The sequence below is a fragment of the Elephas maximus genome, chromosome 5 (assembly GCF_024166365.1).
Source record: "Elephas maximus indicus isolate mEleMax1 chromosome 5, mEleMax1 primary haplotype, whole genome shotgun sequence".
In the NCBI taxonomy this organism is placed as follows: Eukaryota; Metazoa; Chordata; class Mammalia; order Proboscidea; family Elephantidae; genus Elephas; species Elephas maximus.
In genome coordinates, this window is record NC_064823.1 from 160,002,283 (window position 1) to 160,025,296 (window position 23,014).

The 23,014-nt window shown below is 49.6% G+C and overlaps 1 protein-coding gene across 1 annotated transcript; it reads right to left on the reverse strand.

Annotated features, from left to right (window-relative positions):
• Nucleotides 1–798: 798 nt before the first annotated feature.
• Nucleotides 799–15,404, reverse strand: SLBP (stem-loop binding protein). Its single transcript, XM_049886591.1, has 8 exons — nt 15,230–15,404; nt 14,934–15,068; nt 11,885–11,989; nt 9,045–9,104; nt 8,617–8,754; nt 7,597–7,746; nt 5,962–6,043; nt 799–3,467 (listed from the first exon to the last, which is right to left on the reverse strand). The coding sequence occupies exons 1-8, from the start codon at nt 15,271–15,273 to the stop codon at nt 3,357–3,359; spliced, it is 825 nt and encodes a 274-aa protein (XP_049742548.1). The 5' UTR covers nt 15,274–15,404; the 3' UTR covers nt 799–3,356.
• Between the last annotated feature and the right edge of the window lie 7,610 nt (nt 15,405–23,014).

Here is a 23,014-nt window from a genome sequence, read left to right on the forward strand (position 1 = left end):
ACCATCACACTGCAGGCCACAGTGTTGCTAAACTTTGTCGCTATGTAACAGTCCACTTTACTGCAGTTCCCAATAGATTTGACACCTTCCTGCAAGTTTGCACTTCATCTCCTCAAAGTCCCTGAGGCTCCCACTAACAGTTCTTTCATGACTTTCACACACACTCCTCAAAGTTCTCCCAGCTTCAAAACCATTCCATCTTAGGCTTTCATTATGGCAGTCAACATGTCACACAGCCACCTAAGGGCCTCGCACTTGGCTATCCTGTGAGGTGAACGAACGCTCTTTACCCAGATGGCACATCTCTGCTTAGACGTCACCTTAGCAAACATCTGACCACTCCACAAAATGGCAGCTCCCCACTGCCCAGTCATTCTCCATGCCCCCTGCCCTCCTTTATTGTCACTTATCACTTACTCTGACACTGTATTTGCTTGTCTACTGATCTTCTGTAACACCCCCAGACATTTGAGTGCAGGGACTTTGGGGCATTCTGCTTCCTGATGTATCTTGTGTCTGTTAGACTGTGCTTGGCACATGTTATGAGCTGAATAAATGTGTTAAGTGAACAAGGGCTTCTGACCTTTTGAAACATCCTGAAGATGCTACGGCCGCCCTTTGCTTGGAGCCCAGCACCATTCCAGAGGCAGTGTTCTTAGGGCATCTGCCCATGGCTGTGGGCTGGCAGAACATCTGTAGGCAGAGCTGCCAGGGCCCAAGGACAGTTGTGGGCAGGGAAGGCATCCCCCCAGGCCCAAGATCCAAAGGCTTGCTCTGCTCCACGTCCCACTGCACAGCCCTGGTTTGTCACAGGGGACAGGGAAGAGAGTGGTAAATAAGCACAAACCCAATGACAGGCTTCCTAAGCCTGTTGTTGTGTTCCACTGAGCTGACTGACTCACAGCAACGCTGTATAACAGCAGAACTGCCCTAGACGATTTCCTAGGCTGTAGTCTTTATGGAAGCAGATTGACAGGTCTTTCCACCTTGGAGCAGCTGCTTGGTTTGAACCTCCGACCTTTCAATTAGCAGCTGAGCCACCGGGGCTCCTTCTACGTAAGCCTGCTGGGTACAAGCCCCAGTGAGCAGGAGGCCCCAGGCATGGAAACCACACACTAAATATCGGGCTGGACCCGCACTCTGCTGTGATCTGGACCCTAGCACCAGCCTGAATCAGGACCTGCCACCTTGAGTGTATTCAGAGCTCTAAGACAACCCAGGTGGTGGTATGGGATTTAAGGAACCTACAGAGGGCACAAAGCAGGGGCTGGCATGGGCGAACTGTGCCGAGGGCAGCCATGGCGCACAGCCCCTCCCCTGGTGACACGGGAGAGCTTCAGATTCAAGAGACAGGTGCCTACTCCACTCCTCTACACACTCAGTTATTATGACAGGTGGCCTGGCTGGCAATTTAACAATTCAGTTAAAGGTTCTTTTCTTTTTATTTCTGTAATATCGTTCCATACAAAAGCAATAGAAACATAACAGTCTTAACAAGAAGTTTACAAGTGAATATATGAACAGAAAATCTGTACACATTATCATTTACAGCAATTTTACATGGTAAATTAACTGATCGTTTAAAAAAAAAAAAAAAAAGGCTTCTAAATCCCTTCCATTGCCTTAACTCTTGAAGTATTATAGGTAGAACAGCCTACCCGGCTAGCACTATTTACAAGTACCAAATTAAGACTGTATAACTTACATAAAAGTCACTATTTCTAATAGCTCTGCTTAACAGCTTTGATGAGTCAGTGCTCTGTACGAGGATATCGCCAACCTGACATCTTGACAAAAAGCCAACAGTGAAGGGTACAAGAAGACGTTAAAGATCTTCAATTCTGGAAATACTGTCAGATACCAGTCAACAATAGCCAACTCCAGGCTGGTTCCATGGATACATGGTAAAATTCAAAACCAACCCGTTTCACAAGTGGCAACTTAATACATAAAACACTGTGGGAAACCACTTAAAGTATAGTTGTGAGGTTAGAACTTAGAGGCTGATAGAGGTTTAAGCAATTAAGGTTGATTTAAGATTGCTTCAAGTCCACTCTTTCTTGGATTTGGTTCCCTTTACAGTTTAAAACATGCAAAACACACTCATTATATATAACATTACACCCCAAAACACTACATGACTACAATCATAACTATGCAGGAACAGCCACACTGAGAATTCAAAGTATTAGCTAATTAAAACTCATGGGTAACATCAAATCTCATTTTAAGCTAGAAGTGCCAAATTCTACCCACAGAACTTCTCCCCAGAATCGGAAGCTAATAGGCTTGACATCTCCGATCACGGTCGCTCCCACTCTGAACGGCGTGGCGCATGGACAAATGCTCAGATTCCACACTCTGCTGCCTTGTGGAACAGTCACACCGCTGAGTACTCCGATGACGAGGAGAGCTGCCTCGGCTCAGCCGGCAGACCCTGGGGATGGAGGACAGCCCTTTCCTGAGACCGCTTCACCCGCTGAAAACTGCCAGGAATCACGTGAGGTATGTCAAGGTCCTAGACACTTCACTCATTAAATGGAATGAGTACTAATTAATCACACTGCAAAAAGGGGTCTCGTATATATTCATAAGGCGCTGTATACAACATAAAATTTGTGCACGTACACCCACGTAATGCTTTGAGCACAGAAAGAATTAGCAAAGGTTGGATAAAATCACGAATGGCGGCTACCTCAGGGCAGGAGGGGACAGTGTCTGACTGGATACATTTCTGGATTGCTTTAATGAACATAGTTGCTTTTTTAATATTAAAAATCCATACATTCAAATATGACAGTTCACCAATTTGAGAGTTTAAAGCAATTTCCAGCCCAATACATTTTCCCAATTAAAACCAAGGTTTTCATTGAGTTGATGTTACTGGTGGTGGAATGTTTTGGAAAAGGATGGTGACAATGGTGGCACAACGTGAGAGATGCCATCAACGTCACTGAAGTATAAATGTGGAAGCTGCACTGGTGAATGTTCTGGTGTACATGTTTCCACAATTTAAAAAAAAAAAACAAAAAATCCAAGGCTTTACCATAAATGTAAAAAAACAAAAGGCCCATCTTCACAATGGAGAAATCCGGTAGCTCCCGCCTGAACATGCATCAAACTGGATGTCACCAACGACTGGCCCATTGTCGTCTTCTTGCCAAAACTGTCTGACAACTCCATATTAAGGAACAATCTGCACAAAAACTAGCCTGAACACTTTAAAAGAGAAATGTCTTGGGGGAAAAAAGGCAAGAGACTGTTCTAGATTAAAGGAAACAGAGACATGGCCATTAAACACGTGATCCCTGATCAGACCCTGGATCAAAATAGTGAAAAAGAGCTGCTACAGGCCATTATTGTGACAAGCGGGAACCGGAATCTGGGCTGTTGACTGGATGGCAGTGTTTGACCAACGCTCCATTCCCTGAGCGTGATAATCGTATCGTGGCCTCGTCCAGAACATCCTGAATATGAGGAGATAAAAGTGGCAGTATTCAGTGGGAAGCTCCGTCTCTCAGCAGTGGTTAAGGAGCGCACAGCTCGCAAGGGAGGTTATGCACATGGGCAGAGTACGGCAGATATGACAGTTTTCACAGAAGGTTTGGAGCAGAATCTAAGTATCTTTCAGCCCAGCCTTCTCGCCTCCCTTCAGCGTATCCAGTGTCTCTCACCAGGACCTCCCAGTCCATGCCTCTCCATCTGCGGCGGACACGTTCCCGTATGTGGCCTTTAGCCTTGGTTCTTTGGAAGAACAGCTTGAGAGACTTTTCCTCTAAGCCCTGAGGAGTTCCCTTTGCCCTAGTTTCCCACCCCAGAGGGTTTATTACTTTGGTCCAAGCTGATTGACAGTTCCTGGGGAAGCTGTAAACAACTTAATGGTTTTATATTTTTGTCTGGTCCTGGGCTGAACCTGCCCTGTGACTGGTATACACCTTGGAGGGACTGGTCAATACACCCAAGCAAATGAAGTGACTAGGGGCTATGCAAATGAAGTATCTGTGGCCTGCCTGGAGGGGGCTGAGAGTGGCTTGGTCAACTCATGGCCCTGGTGGGAGGACCACACCTCAAAATTGACATGATGTTTGTGTATATATGCAGCTACCCGACAGGGGGTTTCTCAGACAGGAAGCAGCAGAAAGGAGAAAAAGCAGCAGCAGAGAGCGAGGAGGTAGGAACTCCTAAAAGACCTGTAACATGGGTCAATGGCTATCACAATGAGGACAGCAACAGACCTGCAAAGGGCCCTGCCGCAGAGCCCACAGTGAGAAGGCTGAAGGCAGAGAGGCCCGTCCTGAGAGGAGGCATGCATGGTAGACAGAAGGGCCTGCTTGCGTGCAGGGCACAGAGAAGCTGAGAGCTGAACTGCACTGAAGGGAGACTCTGCCTGTGTGCTTCCTGACCCTGAGTTACAGCCTGCTGATCCTGACCCCGAGCTGTACCCGGCTGCTTCCTTAATAAACCACTGAACTGGACTACGGCCTGTGAGTTCCGTGTGGCCACGGCAACAGATTATCGGGCCCGGCAGAGAAGGACAGTGCTCTCCCTCATGGGACGGCTCATGTTAGAACTGGTAAAGTTGGAGAAAGGAGGCATGTCTGACCTCCACCTCGCAGGGATTAGCCCTGGGCCGATCTTGATTAGCATTATCCCCCCTGAAGTTAGGCTCTGAGGCTGCTACTCATCATTTGATATCCTCCTGCACCCCGAGCTCTCCTGGTCTGGCCTCACCCGTCTTGTGCAGCGTCCTCTCCCCTTCACTTTTCTCCTTGGGATGCTCATTCACTGATCAATCTGGTTCTCAAACGGGGATCAGGGTCACATTTTTTAATTATTAAAGTGGCTCTTAATCCAAACTAAGGATGACCCCTGCCGCGGTCCCGACAGGTTTCTTTTCCAGGCCCGTCTGCACGCCCCTTTCCTACCACACAAGACTGATGAGCCGCAGAACTGGGATCATCGTATAAGTATCTTGTTTTTATTTATTTTTACGGTTTTTCCACGTAATTAAATAATCTTGAAAAACCATCTGGAATAGATGTACTCCTGATGAGGTAAACAGTTCTGCTATTCCTTCACTGTTGGGCACTGAAGTTACCTCTAATCTTAGTCAGATAAAGGCTCTGTGATGTGCCAATTGTCACCAAACCTGGAAGGGCACGCCCCAAGTTCTCCAGATGGAGGGAAGGCAGGTAAAGGTGACATTCCACCTTTATTCTATACACTTCTGAACTGTTCGAATACAGCAGAGACTCCTACAAGTGCATGGCTACAACACTATGTGTATTTTCTGGTTTTGCAACCTGTCTTTCCACTTAATGTGATAGATACCTCCATCTGTAAATACCAGGGTGATCTCTACGAAAATAACAAAGGGATCCTTTTATCATAAACTGCCGACGTACATTTAACTGTACACAAGCAGAGGTCTGGAAAAACATGCACCCAATCACTAATTACAAGATTAGACGGGAAACGTTTTTCTACATTGCTTTTGATCTTTGAACTTTTTTTCTCACATATAATTTTCTAAACTGGCAAATGTGGGGGAGGGAGGAAGGTGTCCTAGGCACACAGTGTTCCCTTATTTGATAACAAGGAGCCAGTGACTCCTCGCTAACAACTCACCAACGCAAACCACACAGCCTGCCATTAAGTGCAGTGACAATGCCCGTGTCAGCGCTGGAATCAGGGGGAAATGGCCTTTTACTTTTCATTGAAGATGGTGGGATTCATCAGTCCAATTTAATCGAAATCCAAAACAAAGATCACTACCCAAGAACTCAGTATCTTATGATCTAGTCTAACATTTTAACGATGGAAAATACGGTAAGAAACCACCTTTTCATAAGCATCCCAATCAAACTTCAGCTTGCTCTGGAATTTATTCGGTGGCACAGACTGTCAACAGTAAACCTGGCACAGGCGAGCTGAAGGTTTAAGAGCAGCCGAGACACTTACCAAGTTGTCCTGCGAGCTCATCTGGGATTCTGAGCTGCTTTCTGTTGATTCGGTCTCCATCTCCCCCAGGTCTACTGGTTGGCTGTTAAACGAAACAAGTGGGGATGTCAGGACCCCGTTTAACAAAGTTGGGAGCAATGCAACAGAGAGATGTTCTCCAAGTCTGTATGCTAACCACGACCCTAACATCAGGTGGCCTCTGGTGAGTCTGTACGCTAATCACCACCCTAACATCAGGTGGCCCCTGGTGAACAAGGATGTTTCCCAAGCCCCCTGACGGGTGAAGGTTTTCACTGGCCCCCCACCTGCCAGACAAGCAGCCCCTGCCCAGTCAGCTCACCAGACAGACATAAAGCCGGCAGCCAAAAGCTCAGCCTGCTCGGAGCCCAGGGAATCTGCCGTTCTCTACAGTCTCGGCATCACTCACCCCCCACAGACGTCACTATTAGCAGTCATTAAGACATTCAATTTTCTAGGGGGAGGAACACTGACAAACCACACCACACACACCAATACTAATTTTTCCAATGTCCTACTCATTAAGACAATGGGACAATAGTGTCACATTATGGGAAAAATCTGTATGACATCCGTGAGGCCGAATCTGTAAAGCCCTATTAGAAATCATTTAAACATCCCAGCCTCAAAGCAGAAACTCAGATATTTGTTAAATGAGCGCATGCACTCTGACAGACAGGGACCCTCAGGACGAGAGGGGGGCTAAGAAGAAACACCACACCAGCGAGGAAAGCACACATCCTCCCTACTGCCCTGTTCAATGGAGAATTCCAGCCATTCCATAAACATTTACGCCAGGGACACTCAACTAGACAAAAGTTGAAAAACCAATGGAGAAAAGATAAAACCCTTCCTTAATCAAAAAAGAGCCTTCAACCTTGAAAACATTACCATCCTAAATGAAGTATGTCACTCACCAAAAGACAAATGCTGTATGATCTCAGTTATATGAAATAAACAAATAAAGACAGACCAAAGATTATTAGTGGTTACCAGAGGTGGGAGGGAGCATTGGGTTTTTTTTTTTTGCTTAGGGAGCATTAAGTTTATGTTAACCTTGTAAAAAGCGTTTACGTTAATAGTTGCACAATTGGAAGAATGTAACCAATGTCACTGAATTACACCTTCAGAAATGGTTGAACTGGCATGTTCTGTTGTGTATAATTTCACAACTTCAAAAAAACACCTTTTACTTTCCTGTAATATAATGATCCAAACACTTTTTAAGATGTGCATCTCACCCGCAAAAAAAACACACATTCCTAGATTTGCTGAGATCTTTTCTAGGAAGCCCTGGTGGCGTAGTGATTAAGAGGTACGGCTGCTAACCAAAAGGTCGGCAGTTCAAATCCACCAGGCACTTCCTTGGAAACTCTACGGGACAGTTCTAAAAAGTTCAACCCAGGGAAGCTGACTCCCCCCTCGCCCCTCCCAGAGTCCACCCCCCGCCAGCTCCACAAGCTTGTGCACCAAGAAAGCTGGTCTGAAGCTACGACGACTTGCTGCTTTGCTCCCTTCGACCTTCCGGGGGACTAAATACTATAACCCGTCACACAAAGCTACTTAAATCATGGTACGAATCAAGAGAAGCAGAACAAGAAAGCTTTAGAGACATACATGTCCTGTAGGTCACAGCCCTCTTCGGCAGGAGGGTCCCAGAAATGCAGCGCAACCTTCCAGAGTCTGATCTGCTGGTCCCACGACCGCCGGCTGTACTTCTTAAACTTGTTGGGGGTCTTAGGGTGAACGCCAGGCTGTCGAAGGTGTCTACAGAAGAAAGCAAGATTACCCTAGCAATACCATTCACATCTGCACGTGGAGGCATTAGCTTGAAAGCTTGAAGAGGAACCAAACCCTGAGAACAGCATTACTAAAAAAAATAAATCACCTGAGATTCTACAAAGTGAGAAAACAAAATATTAAAAAAGCACTACCTCTTTGAATATTACTATTCCTTTATAATTTACATTCCAGAAAACTAAACATCTAATCCCGATCCTGCCAAGACGTTGATGAGAACCTCAAGTTTTCTTTTATCTTCTTGTGTCTGTGTTTGGGACACAGTGAGATATGCAAGCTGCTCACACAAAAGAGAACAATGCCAACATTCTTCTCCAGTTATGATTTTCCAACCTTGAACTTCAATTTAGTTTTTCTTCTCCATCATGTATTTTAATAACTTTATGTCTATAAAATTCTCTGAGTTATGGAACAGTCAAAACTATGAAAATATTTTTCTGAACCTTCATGTCCTTGGTTTTTCAGCTGTCAATTGATTGCTCATCTTTATTTACCTAATAAGCTACTGTAAGTCATCGATAAACGGTTCTTAAACCAAACAAACCTGTTGAAGTGTAGTTGATTCCGACTCATGGCCACCCTGCAGGAGAGAGGAGAACTGTCCCATAGGGTTTCCAATCTTCATGGGAGCAAACCGCCAGGTATTCTCTCCCTTGGAGAGGCTGGTGGGTTTGAAACGCCAACCTTTCGGTTAGCAGCTGAGTGCTTTACCAGCGCTCCTTAAATGGTCCTAAGCAGGTATGAATCACTCCCACAACCAGACTTATTACCTACTCGGCTCTTTAGAAGCGCCATCCCGCAGGACTTATTCAGAATGTGCCAAAGAGACAAAGCTACCTTGGCACTTCTTTAATGTAGCGATCGTAGGCGATGGTGTTCTTCCCATAGTTGATCTGCTTCTGCCTTCTCATCAGCACGCTCTCGTCTGTCTCTAGGTCGGCCGGCACCGTAGACATGGACTCTTTTGAATCAGAACTGGAGGAAACAAGACAGGCCTTGCCGTTAAGACCACCGTGTAAGCTGAGCCAAAGGAAAGCTGAAACAGTTCACGGCTCCCAAACCAGACCAACCCCAGAACTGTACGGAATCACTGCAGAGGTGGGATCCGAGTGCACAACAGAAACAATATACCCGCTCAGTGAACAAAGGTGGACTACACCAGTAAGTGCTTCTGGGACAACTAACATTTCTCACATTCATGAGGATTTTCACTAACAAGTGACAGGTCTAGCAGATCAGAAACACAGCCTTGGTGTGGCATTTACCTTCCTGAGGATGACTTCCTCTCTCTTCCAAAGTCGTTTATGAGAAGTTTTCTTTTATATCTGAAAGCAAAATAGATGTTGCTGTTTTTAAAAAGGTATAAAAACTAACCTAATACTTGATGCTTTTCGAGCTAAGCATTTATCACTGGGAACACAGCTGCCTGGTCCTGAGCACTGTGGTGTGGGTGAGTGGGGTAGATAGGGGCACACTGTTTCTTTACGTTCCACCTCCCTTAGTCACCATCATTTTACAAACAAAAGATAAAGATCATGTGCCAAGATCATAGGGTCAGTGCTCGAAGCAGCCCAGTTTTGAGGGCAAAGCAAGCCCTAATCCCCACAGCCACCGCCGTATGTAACGCAGGGGCTTCCTTGGCCGGAAGAAATCCCCTAAGTGTCAGTTTCTTAAATAGTAAGATTCAACATTTTTGTTGCAAAAACTTAACAGCCTTTTAAAAAAAATGAGCACACACTGGAAGCCAGGTTCCTATTTCTTAAACAACCACAATGCCTTATTAATGGAAGTGTGTGCCTGCTGGGCGCTGCACAACTTCCCCCACCATGGAAACAGACCGGACACGACCACCCTCAGTTCTTGTTCCTTGCCGATTCCACACAGTACTGGTTTTGTATCACAGCAACTACCCAAATCCAGCTTTGCAAAGGTCTGCTACATCGCTGCAAGGAGGGCAGTGCAATCTAAGGCCAAAACTGGGAACAACTTCAAGCCAGAAGTCTGTGCAGCACCCGGAAGATGCCAAGTATCGCTGGGTTCCCCTCAGAAGTCTAAAATCCCTGCAGCGCCCTCGAGTTCGCTGGGCCATCCCAGAGAGTAGTCTGGACACCGGGAGGTAATGAATTAATTTATCTCCTACATGCCCGGAATGGCACTAGCTCACTAGTACAACTAGAATGCTCCTTACCGTGGACACATCATCAGGAAAGACCAGTCACTAGAGAAAGACACGACGGTTGGTGAAATAGAGGATCAGTGAAAACAAGAGAAACCAGCAATGAGATGGACTGACACAACACTAGATTAATGGACTCAGACATACCAACAACCACGAAGATGGCACAGGACCAGAAAACGTTTAGTTGCCATGAATTGGAGCCAGCACAACAAGTAGCTATATAACATCCTTGTGAGAGCCAAGAAAACAGTCCCTCAAATCATCCCCTGGAGGGTTTTTCCCCCAGAACCCGAGCTGACAAAGACTGGCTGCCAGGTATGACTTGAACCCATTTCCAAATACTCAAACTACTGGCTTCTAATTGTACGTTTCTCCTTGAAGTAGAGTAAGCTGAAGTCGCACACACCCTCTCCTGGTGAAAGCACGATAGGCTGCCATAGAAAGGACTCACAGTGGAGACCGTGAGGTCAAACCACTGAGTCCTATGAAAGAGCAGCAGCTTCCCACCAGGCAAGCCTGCAGCTCACAAGTGCCCCAAGTCCATGCTCCAGATACGAGCAGACTGTTTTGCAACGCAAGAATCTTCCAAGATAGAGCTGAGAGATACCTGAGCAACACAGACCAGTCCGACCACAGGAGGATGTGACAGACTAGGGGAGGGAGATTGCTAGAAGATGTTTAAGTGGAACACAGGAACTGCGTGAAGTCAAACATCCTAACGGGACAGCTGAGAAAATGGAGATCCGTGTAAATAAAACAACTCGTTCAAAACACACTGGAGCCCGCGTCTGCCAACTCAGTTCAGGTTTCCCACTCAAAGAGTTTACCCACCCAATCACAGACATTTTGATACTGAAAAGAAATTAAGAGACGACCTGCTTGAATGTTCAATAACCAATTCCCACGTGTGCCTGTCTCTCCAAAAGAGTCAGCTAGAAAGCACGTTGAGGTGGACCAAGTGGTCTGAGCCTGTCTCCCCTGCCGACACTAAGGAACACATTTTCTCGTCAGAATTAAGGACTAACGAGGACTCTGATTTATCAGCCACTCGGGAGCTAAGCTCCTCTTGGTTCAATACGTGTCACCTCACTAGGAAGCTCGCTGTTTCAGTTCATTCAGCTTTGTTTGACAGCATTTATCAGAGGGGACAAAGGACTAAAATCTTCAGGATACAATTCGAAGAAGATACGCTTGTTCCTGACGATGCCTCATAGACTACCTGCCTGTCTCCCCACAGACCATGTCCTAAATTCCCAAACAGTGGCACACGTGGGTGTAACAAGGGTTTGATGAAACCCAGAGAGGCTGTAAGCCATCTGCCCAAACTCAGTGAACCAGTAAGTTCTATCCCATCTAGGAGAAGGATACGAACGCTTCACCTGCACCGTGCGCGATAAGTCAAGGAAAAGGACTCGGATCCACCAAACACTTCAGTGTTCAACGGCAAGGGGTTCAGAGACCCCACCTGCCAGGCAGGCCCCTCTCTGCACTCTAGCATGTCTGAGCTGTGTCACCTCGAGAGCTAGCTCCTTCAGCTGACGCTGGCATCTGCATTGTACTTGGCCGGGTTGTGAGGAAACACTCTAGTGCCCAACAAAGTGTCGGTTACAGACGGTCAGAGGCTCCCAATAGCCTTCTGGAATCAACTAGCATCCTCTTCAAAACCTACTTCCGCTCTTGGAAGGACTACTTCTAAGACAACGGTCTTCAAACCTTAGGGTGCAGACTGGGCCCTGTCCCTAAGGTTTCCCATTCAGGAGGTCTGGGGTAGGGCCAATAATTTCCATTTCTAATTAGTTCCTACAGGATGCTGAGGCTCCTGGTCTGGGGACCACACTGCTGAGCTCCATTGCCTAAGACACACCTCAAGTTCAGTATTTAATTAAAATCACCACAGATAACATTCCAGGTAGTCTGAAAGTATACCTTGCAATTTCCTTATTAACTCTGGTTCTCATTTCATCTTCTTCAACTGCACTTCCCCAGTCTGAACATCTAGAACGTGGCTTCGGGCCTTCAGGTGTGGTGAAGCTGCAAAAGAAAATGAGGACGCATGTATGAACCGTGACACGCAGCCTCGGTCTCCTTTAAAACTATAGGTTGGGAAATACTGAGGCTGTTTGGCCTAACGCCAGGAGGTTTGCAATCAATTAGATATGACAGAGAACCTCTGAAGCCTCGCTGGGCCCTAGTCGTCAAACTTCTGCTTTATGCCCAAGTGTGCCAGCATTCACTAAATATGGGGACACAGTGGGTGGGGAGACAGGCAGGCAAAGCTACAAGTCATCATCAGCACCAAGAGGAGCACCTAATACAGTTTTGATATGGAAAATGAGGATTTTTTCCCCAAGTGGTAAAAAGAAGCCTAGTAAAATGATAAACATTTAGTGTACAGTGCTGACATGCAGAACGTACTACACTGCAATGAGAGCACAGGAGATAAGTACAGATGCCGGAGCCTTTGACACATTAGGACTTAGTCGACTGTTACAGTACTGCCTGTTGTTTGTTGTTGGTAGGTGCCATCCAGTCAATTTCAACTCACAGCAACCCTACAGAGCAGAGAAGACCTGTCCCACAGGGTTTCCCAGGCTGTAATCTTCACGGCAGACTGCCAGGTCTTTTTTTCTGTGGAGCCAGCAGGTAGGCTGGAACAACTGACCTTTCAGTTAGCAGCCGAGTGCTCAGCCACTGCGCCACCAGGGCTTCTTAAAGGTACCACCTAGGGTTGGGTTAAGGAGTCCCAATGGCAGTGGTTAAGCACTCAGTTGCTAATTGAAAGGTCAGCAGTTGGAACCCACCAGTCACTCCACAGGAAAAAGATGTGGCAGTCTCCTTCTATAAAGATCATAGCCCTGGAAATCCTCTGGGGCAGTTCTGTCCTATAGAGTTGCTATGAGTCAGAATCAACTCAATGGCAATGGGTTCGGTTTGGTTTTAGAGTAGGGTTAAACCTAATCCAGGACCCAGTTCTACCTTGTGCTCAAAGAAATCTTTAGTCAAGATCAGGCAATGTGAAAACTTAAATGCTTCAATGCCAAGAAATCCGGCATGGTTGTTTATAAACTTAATTTATAGTTAGATTTGTACTTTTCTGTCCCATTTCCCCTGGCCACCACTGGTGTAAAACTAGACACTGCTTCTATGTAATCGTTACTTCTTCCCTTATAATCACACCCCCAGAGAAACTCAAACTGGATCCCCAAAAGTCAGTTTCCAGATCAAAAAAAGGGTTTGAAAGATCTGAAACCAAAATGAACTTATTAACAAAGTTGCAGTAACTCAATAATTAGACAGGAAGTAAGAGCCTGGAACCAAATGAAGGCTTGTCCTGGGCTGGACATAAACATCCCACTCAGTCCACCAACAGGTTCAATCTGGGGCTCCCAAGTGAGGTTCCTGAACTGGAACGTTTCAACACAGGAACTTACTAACTGCTCAGAACATCCTTTGGGAGTATGACAGACAGCGCTATTCACAGCTCACTGATCTGCTTTATCTGACAAGGCTACTTCTGGGGAGAGTACTCAACGGGTCAACCAAAGCCTATCTTACACGTGGAGCTCATCTCACTACAAACGGCTGCTCCACCTTGCCTCACCTGATCAGGGCTGCTGCTGCTTCCCAACTTGAGTCAGCAGCAGTACTCAGGGTCTTGCTGTACCACGAGACAGCTGTGTGCTAGCACCACCAGGGAACCCCCAGCACGCCACTCGGCGAGGAGCAGTGGTTCTCTTCCACACCCACCACCACAGCAGGGCCTAGTCTGAGGGTCGCTACCCTCATTCCCACTTCCAGGTCATTCTTCCTCTTTTCAAGCTAATGCCATCTATCAGCCCACAACTCTTCTGGTTGCAGCATGTTACCTCCTGGTTATCCCCCTTCAGGGATCAAGGTGTCACACTTGACTGGCAACACTCCCCCCTCATCATTTCATCCACCAGCACTTCCTGGGCCAGGAGCTGGGAAGACTGAAGGGAGCACAGCCTGCCCTCAGGAGCGTGAACTTCAGTGAGCGGGGCGCTAAAGGAATGAGCTGCTGTAAAACCTCGGCGGTGATTAACAAAGAGCAGTGGGGAACTGTGGGATGGGCTCACTGCCAGAGCGATGCAAAGGTGGGAGTCACTCAGCACCAAAAACAACCACCCGAACCCACTGCCGTTCAGTCGATTCTGACTCGTGGCAACCCCACACATTAAAAGACTAGAACTGAGCTCCAGTGTTTTCTCAGCTGTGATCTTTATGTAAGCAGATTGCCGATCCTTCCTTCTGCGGTGCCACTGGGTGGATTCAAGCCACCGATCTCTATGTCAGTTGCCAAGTGCAAGCTGTTTGTGTCACCAGGGACTTTACCTAGAACCCCAAAGAGCTCAATAACTGACTTAGAGTGAGCCAAGCTTTGTTTACATTTGTCACCGAGAAATGCCTCAAACAGCCTAATACTCCAAAGTCACGTTGTGTTTTAAGTGCCTTAACTAGTCAAGAAGGCAGCCAGCAAACTCCACCTCCCTCTGTGGGTCATTCCATTCACACAAGACCTCCTCAGGCAGAAAGTCACCCACAAACTGCATCTACGAGGTGTTATCTTTCCATCTTTTAACAAGCGGAGCAGAAGCAAAGGCGTCTATGTGCCTGAGACACCACTTCCAAAGACCACAAGCCCCTTCCGTAGTCCCACCAAAGTCCATCTAGCGCCGCCTCCACCAAGGAGAAAATCCCACTGGATCCGTGGGTGGCTCCAACGGTTTGCGTCCGACGACCAGCCCACCCCACGGTGCAGTGGAAAAAAAGCCTGGTGATTTATCTCTCCAGGGAGGCCAGGCAGGAAAACCCCACGGAGCGGGGCCACGGGCACGAGCGGGGCCACGGGCACCCCCGGGGCCGCCGGGAGTCGGAACTCACTCCGCGGCCGCCCGTCTGAAAGAAGCCCCCCGAGAGAACCCCGGGGCCCGAGGGCGTCCCGGCGGGCCCGCACCTGTCCAGTCTGTGGTCCGCGCGCCTGCGCTCGTGGGCGTCGGGGGACGCGGAGGGGTCGCAGTCCTCGGGCTTCCTGCGCTTCCCGTCGGCTCTGCGCTTCCGCCCCAAGGACCATCTGGCTGCCGAGTGCGGGCTGCGCACAAAGAGACCGCAGTCGGTCAGCGGCCGGCGCGGGCCTCTCCCGGCCTCCCCCACCCCGGGCCCGGCCGCCCGAGGGCGCCCGCCCGCCCGCCCGCCCGCCCGCTTCCGGCCCGGCCCGCCCCGGGGACTCGCAGGCGTTCCGCCCGGCCTCACCTGGCGTCGCCGTACCGGGGAGGGCTTCGCGGCCGGCAGGCCATGGCGAGCGCAGCGGCGGAGGGCCGCGGAGGGCGGGGAGGCGCGCGGGGCCGCGGGGCCGCGACGCAGGAACGCGAGCTGTGGCGGCGAAGGCGGCGAAGCAGCGGCCGGAGAGCGACACCCGTTCCCGCGCCGGCGCTGACAGACTGAGCGCGCGCCCCGCCCCCAACCGCCTTTATGCGGCCCCGGCCCCGCCCCTCGGAGCTCCCGCGCGCGCCGGGCGGGGCGCAACCATCGGGTCCACGGCGACGGGGGGAGCCCAGGTCAGCGGCGCGCGCCTCGGAGGCTGCCTAGGCTTGGGCTGAGTGTCCAGGACCCCGGACGACCAAAACCATTAACTCCGGTCGCCGCCGTCTGAGGAGGCGGGTCGACGCCCTCGTCTGCATGAGATCCGAGGGAAAAGTTGCTCCCCTCGAGTATTGAGGCAGCCGGGCCGCCGCTGGCCCCTCGGAAGCTGATTGGCTGCGCCTTCGCGGGAGGAGGGGGGTATTGGCGGGAGATTCAGACGCGCGCGGCGCAGGGGTCAGAGGGAGCGTCTTCGATTGGTCTCGGCCCGGTGGGGCGCGCCTCCGATAGGTCGCGCTTGCTCGAGGCTAGTCTCCCATTGGCCTGTCCCAGGTGGGGGCGAGCCTTCTCGCTGGCGGGAAACCTGGAACCCGGAAGGCGCGTCTGGGGCGTTTGGTCCTCCCGGCCCCGCGGCGTGATAACCCGGGGAGCTGCTGGGGCTGTAGCCGCCGTCGGGCCCCAAGGCGCGTGGTTCCCGCCCGTTTGGACGGGGGTCTCCCAGACTGCGAATTCCTTCCGGGTGAGGCAAGAGGGGCTGGGATGTGCCCGAGACCTGCACCTGCCTTCGCCCCGGCAGCAGCCGCCCTGGGCCGTCGGGTCGGAAGGGATCAGGCCAGGCCTCTCCGAGGGGGAGGGTGCAGCCGAGCCCCGAGGGAAGCGGAGACCCTGAGCGAGGAGGGCCCCAGGGATGGTCGGGTGCACGGAGGAGGATGTGGGGTGTGAGAATGAAGCTGGGGCGCGGGACTCCCGCCGCGCCAAACCCCCCCCCGCCCCACGGCCTCTCTAGGCAAGGGAGCCTCCGACCTCCCGCCCAGTACTGTGGGGCCTCCTTCCCCCTGCGAACCCCTGCAAGAGATGCCTGCTTCGCCCACGTGCTTCCACAGACTTACCCCAGAACCTTGCCCAAGCTTTAGTGCAGACGTCGGCCAGTGCTAGGCCCTGCTCCTGGGCAGCCCCCTGGCCGCGTGCTGTGCTAGATGGTGTGAACTGTCACAACTACCCAGCTCAGCCTGAACCACTGCCAGACCCCCTCGCTGTAATTTTCCATGCACCTTCCCTCTTCTCCCAGTAGTTTCTCAGGTTCTCTTCCCTCTCGTGCCCCTTAAAAGCTCTAGCTGCCTTCGTACTAATCAGAGCTGAGACTAGCTGCTGGTTTCTGTCCCCTGCTGCAGCCTGAGTAAAGTCTATCCTGCCATTTTAACTACTGTCCGCTGCTTTTCTTTGGCCCTTTACTGGGCTGTGACCTGGGTCTGGATTGGAACCACCACCGATCCAGTGCCCTGAACACTAGTCCTTTGTAGCACAGTAAAGGTAGACTTAAGGAGCCCTGGTGGCACAGTGGTTAAGCGCTTGGCCGCTAACCTAAAGGTGTCGGGTTCAAACCCACCAGCTGCTCTGAGGGAAACAGATGTGGCAGTCTGCTCCCATAAAGGTTAGAAAAAAAAAAAAAAGGGCAAACTAAACCCACTCCCATCGAGTCAATTCTGACTCATGGTGAGTGACCCTATGGGACAAGGTAGAACTGCCCCACAGGGTTTTGAAGGCTGTAATCTTTTTGAAAACAGAGTGCCATATCTTTGTCCCACAGAATGGCTGTTGGTTTTGAACCACTGATCTTTTGGTTAGCAGCCAAATGCTTAACAATTGTACCACTAGGGCTCTATGTCTCCAAAAGCCTGTTGCCATTGAGTCAACTCAGCGACCCTATAGGACAGAGAACCGCCCTGTAGGGTTTCCAAGGCTGTAAATCTTTACAGAAGCAGACTGCCACATCTTTCTCCCACAGAGCAGCTGGTAAGTTCGAACCATCAACCTTTAGGTTAACAGCCGAGTTCTTAACCACTAGGCCACCAAATCTCCTGTGTCTATACACCGTTGCTGGCGAGTCTGACTCAGCAACCCTATAGGACAGAGTAGAACTGCCCCATAGGGTTTCCAAGGAGCACCTGGTGGATTTGAACTGCTGACCTTTTGGTTAGCAGCCTAACTTTTAACATACTGCTATCTATATCACTCAGAAGTGGTTCGGCTTAGGACACACCCTGATATGGTCTGATTAATATAGAAAAGAAAACCCTATTCTCAAATGGGATTACATCTACTGTTACAGAGGTAAGGACTTCAGCACATATTTTGGGGGGACACAATTCAGTCAATACCGGAGGCTATTCTTATTAAAATTGATTCGTTGTGTGCTCAAAATTGCAGACAGCAAAAAGATGAAACTGGTAAATTGTCACCACCAATTAGAAGTTACTCAGGGCTTGAACTAAATACCCAGACAGCCTCTGCTCTGGCCACAAGCTTTGTCAACAGCCTTAAACCAGAGCTTCATGACACATTACCCAAAAATAACTGGCAAAATGCAGAGATAACTGAACTTCAAACTCTAGCCCAACATTATGAGAGAGTATCTCCAAGAAAACAGAAAACACACAACACAAACTCATGGGCTTACAATTAAAAAAGCCTGAAAATTATGACGAGACAAGCTCCTAAGAGGCGGACTCCTATTGATTGGGATACTTATTGCTATTGCAAAGAAAAAGGCCACTGAGCTCAAGACTGTGCAGCCATTAAAGAGGAAAGACTCAAAACTCTCAAGAGGGCTATCAACTCCCCTCAAGGGAAGTAATTATCGAATGCCCTCCGTTACCACTCAACTCCCAAGGAGAAATTACAAGTTGAAGGGCATCCCACCACATTTCTCATTGACACAGGGGCAACTCATCCCAACCAATACCACTTGCTTCCCTCCCTGCTTCCTCTGAGCCATCAACCTTATTTCTGGGAGCTTTGATCATTTACCCCATGATTTACCCTGTCCAAGCCATTTCGATATTTCCATGGGTTTTCTGAAGGCCCGACATAACTTCCTTCTCAACTGTGTGGTGAAATGGGTCTCTTTACGTGGCCTTTTGCCTTGGTTCTTTGGAAAAACAACTCCAGAGACTTTTCCCCTAAACCCTGAGGAGTTACCTTTGCCCTAGTTTTCTACCCCAGAGGGTTTATTACTTTTGTGCAGGTTGACTGACATTTCCTGAGTAATCCTAAACAACTTGACTTTTTTTCGAGCCCTGGGCTGCAGCCTGCCCTGTGATTGGTATGCACTTTGCAGAGATTGGTTAATATACCTACACAAATTAAGTGACTATGAAGTATGCAAATTGGGTAACTATAGCCTACTATGCAAATGAAGTGTCTGGGGCCTATTGAGAGAATTGGTCGGTTTGCCCTCCCCCCACTGGGAGGGGCCATGGGTTGAAATTGACAAGGGGTTGTGTGTGTGTGTGTAGAAAAAAAGAGAGCCAGCCCCTCAGAGATTTTTCAGACAGAAAGCATCATAAAGACAAGAGACAGAAGCAGAAAGGACTGAAGCCACTCCCGAAGTTCACGTTTCAGAAAAAGATTAGACAGACCTATAAAACAAACGATAACACATGAGGAATGTGCGTCTTAGATCAATCAATAGTATGAGACCAAATGGGCAACAGTTGCCCAAAAGCAAAGCTGAGAAGGCAGGAGGGGACAGGAAAACTGGATGAATGGAAATGGGGAATCCGGGTTGGGACAGGGGAGTGTGCTGACATGTGAGGATTCCAAGAAATGTCACAAAACAATTTGTGTATAAATTTTTGAATGAGAAATTAATTTGATCTGTAAACTTTCACCTAAAGCACAATAAAGTAGTAGCAGACAGGAGAAAAGGCAAGAGAGAAGCAGAAAGGAGGCAAGAGACCTAAAAGAGCTGTAACCAGAGCTTCAAACCGGCTCTTTCCTGTTCGAACCCCTGCTGAGAATTTGCATTCCGCCCCAGATATGCTGAATTAGGATCTACGTTTTAACAAGATCCCTGGTGATTCATATGTGTAATAAATTTTGAGAACCACTGCTCTACTAGTGGTTCTGAGAATTGGTCCCAAACCAACAGCATTGGCATCACCTGGAAACTAGTTAGAAATGCAGATCCTCACCAGGGGTTCAATCCAAACAAACCGGTTCGGAGCCCTGGCTGTAACATGGCTGTAACACTGAAGACAGCGACTGGCCCGGAAGGGACCCAGCAGCAGAGTCAGTGGTGACAGATGGCAGGGCCGAGAGGAGCCCTTCAGGGCTGAGGGGCTGAGAGCTGTCCTGCACTGAAGAAGGGAGACTGCCTAGTTTCCTGGTCCTGATCCTGAGTTGCAGCCTGTTGAGCCTGATCCCAAGACGTACCCTGTTCCTTAACAAACCACTTAACTGTAAATATAGTTGTGAGTCCTGTGAACATTGCTGCGAATTGCCAAATCCAAATGGGGTGGGGGCGGGAAGAGTGCTGAGGGGAGGGACAGAGGCCAGTGTGAGAGGAGTGGCACAGTGGCTTGGAGAATGTGGAAATCTGGGATATACTTGGCCTCCGCCTCACAGGAATTGGCTTCGTGCTGATTCTTGTATTTGAAATTATTCATACACCTGTTGTTGCCGTCGAATTGGCTCTCGTTCACAGCACTTCCACGTCCAACAGAATGAAACACTGTCAGGTCCTGCACTGTCTTCATAGTTGTTGGTGCGCTCCAGTCCACTGTTAGGGCCACTGTGTGTTTTGAGTGCGCTCCAGCCTAGGGTGCTCATCTCCCAGCACCGTACTGGACAATGTCCTATTGTGAGCCATTAGATTTTTTTTTGTTGTTTTTTACTAATTTTCAGAAGTAGATCACCAGGCCTTTCTTCCTAGTCTGTGAGTCTGGAAGCTCTGCTGAAAACCGTCCACCATGGGTGACCCTACTGGTACCTGCAATACTGGTGGCATAGCCTCCAGCATCACAGAGACACATAAGCCACCGCAGTATGACAAACTGACAGACGGGTTTTCTCAGTCCTACTACCCCAGTCTATTAAGCAGAGACCGTCTCATGAATTGGGGTATCAAAATCAGTTGTGCTCCCAAAGGACTCATTTTACAAACCCTCAACTCAGCTCCGTCTCAGAAGTGCTCTTTAACAGCTTGCTCTGATTTTCCGAAATTTCTCTGTCTCCTTGGTCCTCGCCAGCTGGCACCCACCTGAGGACTGAAACAATCTATTAGAATTCCTCCTTCCTTGTGGGCAGGGCAAAAACCCCACTGATATTGGACATATATGGAATGCAGAACCTCTTCAAGTGGAAATAGACCTATCCACACTCCTTCCTAAGATCCCTCAACGAGATCCCTATTAAATCAGAAGGACTTGAGGGACTTCAAAGGTTATTAGATAAGGGACTCCTGACTCCGACTCAACATTGCTGTTGCCGTCAAGTCAGCTCTGGCTCATGGCCACCTCACGTACAACAGAACAAAATGTCCAGTCCTGCACCATCTTCGTGATCATTACTGTGCTTGAGTCCATTGTTGCGGTCACTGCGTATGTTCAGTGCCTTCTAACCTAGGGGCCTCATCTTTCAGCATTGTATCAGACAATGTTCTGTTCTGACCCATGAGGTTTTCATTGCCCCTCTTCCTAGGGCTGAATAGGCCTGAAGTTTCTTGCAGGACCCCTGGCTCAGTGGGGAGGCCCTACAGACCACCAAGGCCCCACTCAGAGGTGAGAAGCCTGGAGAGCCTCCCACTCTACCCCAGTCCTATCCTGCTACCCAGACCAGCAGGGCTCCAGCAGGTGGCCGTGCAGTCCCTGGCCAAACACGCCTCCAGGCAGGCATGAACTGCACCTGCGGGCCAAGTTCCCAGAGTTCCTGACTGGTCCAAGATGAGGGGTGCAGGGCTACACGTGGGACCAGCCAAAGGGGTGGGCGGTAGAGGCCAAGGAGGCTGAGCCCGGGGAGAGGTTTGGGTGTCGCTCCCCATCCCCGCCCTCTTTTGAACCCAGGATGGTCATTCCCACCTGGGGTAGGCACATCCTACCCCCTGCCTCCTAGACCCTGGGTGTCCCCATCATGACCCTTAGCACAGAACTCCAAGGGACACGAGCCCTGATAAGGAACTTGCTTCTGTAAGCAGCCAAGCCAACAGGTTTTAAGAGAAGTAATGGAAGAGAGAGGGAACCTCCTAACAGAGCTGTAATACAGGTCAAAAGCTCTAACACTGCAGATAGCATGAGAGGGTGTGAGACGGTGGTGGCAGTACGAATGGTGGGAACCACAGGGCTGGCAGCCAGCTGCAGCTGTGCTTGCTGGCCCACAGAGAGAGAGCTGAGCACCTTCGGGCAGGAGGCTTAATGGCACGGTGGGGTTCCTCCAGGCCCTTGTAGCAGAGCCAAAAGAGCTGTAACACTTGACCAAGCAGGGCAGAGGCAAGGTCCAGTGAGGCCCAACGGTTGAGAGAAGGTCCTGCCTATGGACACAGCTGGGAAGGTGAGAGCTGTTCTACTTTGAAGTTGCCCTGATTGGTGAAGTCAGTCCTGTCTCCTGTTACTTCCAAGTTGATTCTAAACCTGTGTAGCCTGACACTTCCCTAATAAGCTACCGAACTAGAAGTATCGTCTGCGTTCTGTGTGGCCGTTGCAATGAATTACGGAGCCCAGGAGAGTATAAAGAGCATCGGGGTGGGGAGGGGGTACGTCAGAAATGGTGAAGAAGTTGGAGAGCAGAGGTAAGTCTGACGTCCACCTCATAAGCATCAGCTTTGTGCTGATCTTGATTCTCATCCCTCCTCGTGGGTGCAGACGGACCCTTACACATTACAACCATAGTCACTATGTGGCTGTTAGGTAAAGCAAACTGACTTGTGAGTGCCAAAGAGTGAAGTCAAGAGAAAGCCCCACACTGGAAGGGAAATCGAGAATGTGGGAGACTCAAGTCCACGCATTGTCCCTTTTATCTAGGTTGGATGTGCTGTTTCCTCAAAATTCCTGGGGTCAGGGAACAGTGTGGGGGAAGCAGCAGCAAACATTTGGGGGACTATCTGGCTGTGGGGTTCCCAGCAGACCCAGGTGGCACTGGCTGCTGCTCCAGGGGTGCAGGCCAAGCACCACAGAAATCTGGCAGCACTGGGGTGCGAGGGCTTCCTGGGTTGCTCCTCAGAGTGCAAGCAGTGTGAGGGCTGGGAAGTACTGCATGGCCGCCTCAGTGCTCAGCCCTCAATGCCTGGGCCTCACTGGTCCACAGCCAGGTCAGCAAAGGAGCCCACTGTCCCACAAGAGATAGGGCACTCTACACTCAGCTATGAGCTCAGGGGTAGAGGCCTCGGCCCACAGGGGTCATGAGTGAGCCCCCACTTTGGGCCCTGGGTCTGGAAGGGATCACACACGAGAGGGAGGAGACACCACCGTCTCCTCCTGAGTACAGCAGGAGACCTCCATGGCCCAGCACCCACCAGGCAGGTCACAAGGATTGGCCACCGCACCATCACCAAAAACCCTCAGCCCTAAGAGTGCATGGCTGCCTCCCACTCTGCTCCTCCAAGTCTGCCCCCACCGTGGGCCTGAGATCAGGGCTTCCAACTAGATTGTCGGAGGAGAAAGTTCTAGATGCGCCTGCCTCTCA